General features: G+C 41.5%; 1 protein-coding gene across 1 annotated transcript; it reads right to left on the bottom strand.

Moving 5' to 3' along the window:
* Positions 1–885: 885 nt before the first annotated feature.
* On the bottom strand, positions 886–5,833 carry LOC147624097 (4-coumarate--CoA ligase-like). The gene is made up of 6 exons (XM_086820754.1): positions 3,923–5,833; positions 2,106–2,304; positions 1,876–2,021; positions 1,680–1,747; positions 1,483–1,585; positions 886–1,262 (listed from the first exon to the last, which is right to left on the bottom strand). The coding sequence occupies exons 1-6, from the start codon at positions 5,012–5,014 to the stop codon at positions 1,143–1,145; spliced, it is 1,728 nt and encodes a 575-aa protein (XP_086676880.1). The 5' UTR covers positions 5,015–5,833; the 3' UTR covers positions 886–1,142.
* Positions 5,834–7,777: the final 1,944 nt, after the last annotated feature.

The raw sequence follows: 7,777 nt of genomic DNA, 5'->3' as shown, positions 1-7,777 counted from the left end.
CACACACAGACATACACACATAGTGAACGAGAGAGAGAGAGAGAGAGAGAGAGAGAGAGAGAGAGAGAGAGAGAGAGAGAGAGAACACATCCAAGGGGAAGCAGATATCATTGTTTTAACAAAGAGGAGATAATATGGAAGAAAAGGGTTGTGATGTACAAGGATTCATAAAAGGTTTGTGATTTATGAGAGAGAGAGAGAGAGAGAGAGAGAGAGAGAGAGAGAGAGAGAGAGAGAGAGAACACATCCACGGGAAAGCAGATATTTACAAATTCATTGTTTTAACATAGAGGAGAGAATGTGGAAGAAAGAAGATGATAATTTATTGAAACTTGAAGGGTTGTGATGTACAAGAAAAGGGTTGTGATTTACAAGGATTTATAAGGAAAGAGATAAACACGAGACTAGAATATGACATACAAGGTATTCTGTATTTGATCTAAAAAAAGAATAGGAAGATGATGATTTAGTGAAACTTGAAGCCTCTCACATTCATTAATCAATATTGTTATGTATGTTGTAAGATTTACAAAGAAGCTTTTGGATAAGTGGGATGATGTTAATGGACTTGTTGATGATTTGTGCTCAAAAGCCTATAGTGGTTCAAACTATAACTTATCATCTTAATGGACTCGACTTGCATGGAAATTTCAATTATAAGCATTCAAATGGTTTAAATACTCACACATTTTGTAGTGAACTCCTTACTACCAAAAGTAAGGGGGAAATATTTAATCCTTTTGGAAGAATTTATGCATCTGAAGGCCATTCCTTTATAACTACTACCATGTGATTCTACAAGGCCTTCTCTTACTATTAGAAACATCATTCATGGTTCGAACCATTTACATAGCGTGTGCAAGAAGTGTGTGCACATTATAACAATTTCAAAGTGAGCCCTCGTATTTATGGGCCTTATTGGAATCAGGTTTGTTTACAAATATTAGGCCATGCCAGAGCATCCACGGAAGATTAGAGCACAAATATTGATATGCTCTATTTGATTATATTAATGTGTCTAGAAGAAGCACGCGACATAATCAACCATCCTCGAGTACTAGTGGGATGTTCTTGGTTCTTAGTATTCGTCATTAAAGTTCCAATGAAGTTTGGTCCCTCTTGTTGATGATGAGCACAAGAATTCAAGCAAGCTTGCCCTCCTCTAATCGCCTTCGTAAGTCTTTGCGCAAAATCTTGCCTGAGGGTGATTTGGGAATGTGATTCACAAAGATAATTTTGTGGAGTTTCTTGTAGAAGACCACCTAGTCAACACACATTAGAATTTAGGAGTTGATGGTGTGCCCATTTAGTTTAATACTAGGTAGCATTTAAAAAGACCACCCTAATCAACATACATTAGGAGTTGGTGATATGCAATTAGTTACTACTATTGGACTAGGTAGCATTTATATAATAGGTCACCTAATCAAAATACATTAGAAGTTGTTAATGATGTTTCAAACTGTTGGTGGGGTAACTCACCTGCTTGGACACAAACTCTTTCAATTCGCCTTCTCTCAGATCAGTCCCGTCGGCCGGCACAACGAAGGCCACCGGCACCTCCCCTGCTGCTTCGTTCTTCTGGCTGAAAATAACAAAGGTGGAAACTCAGACTTCACGTGAAACGTTCTCGTCAAACCATCCATAATGATTTGCGGAAAAGCAACAATAATACATACGGAACGCATGCCGCGTCTGCAACACCAGGGTGAGAGAGGAGGATGCTTTCCAACTCCGCAGGAGGAACCTAGCAAGCAAACCATAATTGGATGATCAACAAATAATAATTAGCTACGTTAATTCGATTGCTGATCATCAAAGCGCAGTCGTCGGATTAACTCTTCTTCTCATTAACTCTATATTCTCTCTCCATACCTGAAAGCCTTTAAACTTGATTATCTCCTTAACCCGGTCTACGATGAACAGTTCCTCATCATCATCAATAATGCCGATATCCCCCGTGTGTAAAAATCCTTCCTCATCAATCGTATTGGCTGTGGATATGCTATCGTTGATATAACCTGCTATATCAAAGAGGAGGGCAGACCGAGATTATAAATAAGCGCACAATTAAGAGGTTGATTTGCAAACCCTATTGAACTTGCCTTTCATGATTTGAGAGCCCTTTATGCATATCTCTCCGGGTCTGTTATGGGGAAGGGACGCCCCTGTCTCGGGGTCAATGATCTTAACCACTGCATTTCTCAACACTGTTCCACACGATCCTGACTTCACCGGAAATGGGTGCTTTGCAAAAGCTAGGCACATGGACAACACAGAGCCTGCCTCTGTCATACCATAGCCCTACAGCATCAACATCGTTTATTAGTGCACAGCTGAATGCCTCTCACACACACGCGTGCACGCACAGAGTTGTGTGCGCCCACGTGCATGCTTGTGCGCGCGCACACAGAGTTGTGTTTATGTATGTAAGTGTTTACACATCAACGAATGCGTGCACGTGTGTATGTATGTAGCCTTGGTGGTGGACTTAAGCATGCGTAATCGGCCTTGATATATGTTGGTGTATTATCAGGCTAAATCTTGTAATACTTGATCTGCTAAGGGCTCCTACATTTTCTTAAGAGACACTCAAAGTTTTCATTTTGTTTTCACAGTCTTCCTAAGATACACTTAAAGTCTTCATTTTGTTTTTACAATAGACTTTCTTCTCTCACCTAATGGAGCACTAAAAAAATTATTGAATTGGCTATGTAAGTTTTACTTGATGTGGCCTTAGTTTCATCAATATTTATATGGCATCATTGAAGTTTATGATTCATCTAACCAAATACATATATATTAGTAATGAAATTGAAAACAGGTTTACTTAATGTGATAAAAGGCTAATCGACATGATGAGTAAATTTTTTTCTTTTTTATTTACCTATATCATTTTGGAATGCTCTCATCAGTATTCTTTGGAGCCCATATTCTTTTACCCAAATATATCTAAATATCATTATCCTCTCCATTTGATTATTTAAGTGGAAGTTGTCGTGTCATAATCTATTCCATGATTCTACATGTTCTTAGCTAGATTTTAAAGAAATCCAAGAGATTTAATGAGAGAAAAGAGACTTCTCAATAAGAGTCTTCTTTAAAAAAGAAGAGATGTGTAAGTTAAAGTTGAGGAAAGGCATTTAAACTCTCTTGGGGACCGGATGGGGGGGGAGGGGGGCACAGAGAGAGTTTCTCAATAAGAGTCTTCTTTTTAAAAAAACAAGAGTTGTGTAAGTTATAGTTGATGAAAGGCAGGCAAACTCTCTTGGGGGAGAGGGTGAGGGGGAAGAGAGAGAGAGAGAGAGAGAGAGAGAGAGAGAGAGAGAGAGAGAGAGAGAGAGAGAGAGAGAGAGAGAGAGAGAAGTGAAACATGTAAAATGATAGATTTCTAAGCTTCCCTTGCAAAGGTAGACATAGTGACAATTCTTTCCAAAAACTCTTATGGCCTTTAACAATGGTTGTCTTGCCAATTTTAGTGTGTTTGAAGGCCTTTCTATGCTCTTTTTATGTTTAAAAGGATGAGGGTTCTATTGAATCATCACCATAGGGAAAACCTTTTCAAAGAGTGGCTCTTTTTCTCATGCCTTCCATGGTCTACTTTTCTATTTGTGTGATCCCTTTTATTCTCGAAATTTTGGGCATTTGGAGTAGAGAAACCCCATAATTCCAATTGGGATTATGAGCATTCTACAAGCTCATGTCAATGATGTTTAGATCAAATTAGTAGGAAATTGTGAGCACAAGGGATGATGGATAAGAATTGACGTGCCTCGTGGTTAATTTTTTGGGGGGAATTCTTCTACTTCTTGCATTAACGGAGCCATTGAAAATATATATGTATGAAGTGAAGTTTGACTTATTTTGTAAGGTTTGTTAATTTTTGGCGACCAAGGAACGAGATGAGAGTGATCACACGTACCTGGCCAATGATGGCATGGGGGACGCGAGCTTTGAAGGAGTCCTCGAGGTCTTTGCCGAGGGGGGCAGCACCGGACATGAGCATGCGGATGGAGGAGAGATCGTACTTGTCGACGAGGGGGTTCTTGGAGAGGGCCAGGACGATGGGGGGGACCAAGGGGGCCACTGTCACTCGGTGCTTCTGCACTATCTCGAGGAGGGCCACGATGTCGAACTTGGGCATGATGGCAATGGCGGCGCCGACTCTCAGACAGCAGAGAACAATGGAGAGAGAGTAGATGTGGAACATGGGCAGCACGCACAGCACCACGTCCTCCGCCTTCAAGTGCAGGTTAGGGTTCTCCCCGTCGACCTGCTGCGCCACGCTTGTCACCAAACCTCTGTGAGTCAGCATCACCCCCTTGGGCAAACCAGTGGTCCCTGACGAATACGGCAACGCCACGACATCATCTGGGTGTATATCCACGCCCGGACACGCCCCCTCGTCCGCCTCCGTCACAGCCGAGATGTGAAGATATTCAACTCTATCGGTAGGAACCTCATCAATAACCATCACTTTCACTTGATGATCAGTGATAATGCTGTCCAGCTTCTCTGTGTAGGCTGACTGCGTGACTATGAGCTTAGCCCCTGACCCCTTCACCTGCTTCTCTATCTCCCCCGTCGTGTAGAACGGATTGCATGTTGTAGTCACTGCGCCCCTCACAGTCGCCCCCAGAAACACAAGCACAAACTCAACACTATTGGGCAGTAGCAGCATCACCACCTCCCCTTGCCCTAACCCTACCTTGGCCAGCCCAGAGGCCACCCTTCTAGAGTAGAGCTCCACCTCTCCATAAGTGTAGGTCCTACCAGTGGTGCCTTGGATCAGGCATGGCTTCTGGGCGAACTCGCCTGCATGCTCCAAACAGTATTGAGCCAGGGGGAGATGGTTTGGTATGAAGATGTCTGGGAGCTTGGATCGGAACAAGTAGCTTGTAGCAGCTTTGCAGGTAGCTGCAGCGCCAACATCGTTGCTATCAATGCCAACGTTTCCACCAGAGTGATCAGGAGTTGGCATGGTAATGACTGCATCTTGATGCGGAGGAGCCATTTGATGACCTTAAGAACTCTTTTGTAGCCTTTATGGCGCCCTTCTCTCTCTATAATTATCTACAATGCAAGGGACACAGAGATTGTTGTCCAGAGCGTGGATCAGTTTCAAAAGAGATGCCAAAATATCCAAGATGTGGTAGTTGTGCAATGCAAAAGAACACCAGTTAAGAGGTTCCTAGCAGCTACGAAAGACAAAATACAAGATGTAGGAATTGGGCTGGGGTGCTGCAGGTGAGGATAGCGGTGCAGCAGAAGGCTTTCTTCAAATGATAATGCGCTGTTAATTGGCCTGGCTTGTCATTGCCCTTCCGCTAAGACCCCAAGACATTTGAGGGGTAGTAGTTTTGAGTGCTAAAGGGAGCTCGATGTCGCAACAAGAAGTGAACCACACTCTAAGCAAGGGGAGCACAAATTGTGGAAGGAGAAATACTGCATTAGGATGGCAAGCAATCTAATGGTGTGGTAGAGTAAGGTATGGAGACAACTTGTGCAAGACAAGACGCAAATACGTACGAAGGACAGTAGTAGTTGATGATTGAAGGAGAGAAGCAAGCGGAGGCACTACTGCATAGGACATTCTAGGCGAATGTAGGATTCAGAAAACATGAAGAAATAGAAGTGAAGGGTGGTATTGTCACTCACGCTATGGAAAAATAATAATAATAAAATCACGTTGCAAAAATGTGTGTGTGTGTGTCTGTGTGTGCGCGCGTGTGTGTGTGTTATGGGGGTTGGTGCTCCATCAACTGACTAGTTAGTGAGGTAGGAGAGGGTAGGACACTGGTGGCAAGTCTAATACGCAAAAAAAACCCACATAGCTTAAGGTGTGAACTCGACTCTCTTTTTTTGTCCAAGAGCAGGTTGGTAAAACCGAGTTGGTTCTGGTCCCCCGTCTCCATCTTGCATGCCTGCTCACCTCTCAAGGTTGACCTTTAGTCCAACGAGTTGATACTTTTGTAATTATACTAATCAGATTAATGGTGTTGATATTTTATTCGCCTAGAAAATCATTTTGAATTACACCTTCCCACGCTTCTTGAGACTCCCAAACCTACGCCTTGCTTGCGTTGCTCTCTTATCAGCGTGACACACTCTCTCTCTCTCTCTCATGGACCTTGTTTACACCATAGCCTCTCTCTCTCTCTCTCTCTCTCTCTCACATGGACCTTGTTTACGCCATAGCCTCATCTTGCCCTTCCCTTCCAGCATTCTCCCCATATGGGTGGGTCCTCATATGGTTGGTAGTGATAATGGCACCCCTCAAGAGCCCTACTCCTCAACCCACACAAGTGGAAAAGTACTTCCGTTGTTGATTGTAGAGGTTGAAACATGAACTTAGTGGAAAAGGAATCATGTGGGACAACCATGTTATCACAAACTTTATACTTACAGCCACAAACTACACCTTCTTGTTTATTTTCTTTTTGGTCATCACACAACAAGCATGTCTTTGAAGATTGTATTTACATCCTCTTCCTCCAGTTATTAGATTATTATATTTGACATTACACCTAGATAAATGCTTCATCTTGAAACATGTGTATGGTCTCTCTAATCATTCTTGTAGGCAATATTCTTAAAGGTTCCATAGTCTTTTTGTCCTTTTAATGATGCATTATTCTCTAGAGTTCAATACTATGAATTTATATTTTTACTTTTAAGGTTTCTTTAGCCCACCCTTACACCACAACTATTACCCTCTCATTTTTTCTGCACATTATTTTGCCTCATCCAATACTTTAATCTTTCTTTGTTGAATCCAATCCACATAGCAATTTGCAATCACCAAATGTTGAAGTTGTGGATGTGATATGGTGAATAAGAGTTTACCTAACTCAAATTATGAAAGGCCAATGACACCAAAACTATATTAACACTAGACATGATTACTTGATGGTAGAAGTAATTATAAAAACTTGACCTCATTTAGTTTCCCTTATATTATAAACGTTTCAAGCTCAAACCTTATAAAAACAATAGTAATAGTAATATCTAATATGTATTCTTTATAAATGTTATGCATTATTGCATATCAATTAATGATTCCTAGGCCCTTTAACTTCATCTATATAATTAGTTATTATTATCTTGTTGTGAAAATAACACTAGAATTACAGTAAAGGGACACCTCTTAGAAGCAATTATAATCCTTGCGAAAAGCTCCAACCACTTAGATTGGAGTAGCATCTTTGAACTCACTTTGCTGGGCCTTATTGCGATAAGATAAGGGCCAAAGAAATTGTATTCTAATCATAGAAGCAAGAATTTCATGTAATTGTGTGTGTGAGTGTATGCGCGCACGCACGTGCATGTAGCATGTGAGTGTATGTGTGCATGTGTGTGTGCACATGCATGTACACATGCACGTGCACGTGCATGTGCATGTGCACACGTGTGTGGTAGGCAATATGTGTGTACATGTGCATGTGGTGTGTGTGTGCATGTGTGTCCATGTGTGTGTGTTGTACATGATCATGTGCATGTGCATATGTGTGTGCATGTGTGTGCATGTGTGTGCACATGCATGTGATATGCATGTGTCATACGTGTGCATGTGTGTGCATGTGTTGTGTGTGTGTGTGTGTGTGTGTGTGTGTGTGTGTGTGTGTGTGTGTGTTTTCATGCATTTACAACAATGATGAAATTAAAAATAAAAAAAGGATATGGATGCTCCCATGATGATGTAATGGGTTGTACAAGGACCTAAGTTTGAAAAGATTTATATTGAACTCTATTTTTCTAAAAGATTAATGTAAGGTGA

Source organism: Cibotium barometz, chromosome 26 (assembly GCF_041138505.1).
Source record: "Cibotium barometz isolate CiBa-2024 chromosome 26, ASM4113850v1, whole genome shotgun sequence".
NCBI classification, from domain to species: Eukaryota; Viridiplantae; Streptophyta; class Polypodiopsida; order Cyatheales; family Cibotiaceae; genus Cibotium; species Cibotium barometz.
This window is presented reverse-complemented; position numbering and strand designations above follow the sequence as displayed.

Excerpts from the sequence above, each read along its gene's own strand:
- LOC147624097 (XM_086820754.1), bottom strand. The coding sequence starts at position 5,014 with ATGGCTCCTCCGCATCAAGATGCAGTCATTACCATGCCAACTCCTGAT. Across the intron at positions 2,022-2,105 it reads GGGCTCTCAAATCATGAAAG|GTTATATCAACGATAGCATA; the intron begins GCAAGTTCAATA and ends TTGATATAGCAG. Across the intron at positions 1,263-1,482 it reads AAGAGTTTGTGTCCAAGCAG|GTGGTCTTCTACAAGAAACT; the intron begins GTGAGTTACCCC and ends TGTGTTGACTAG.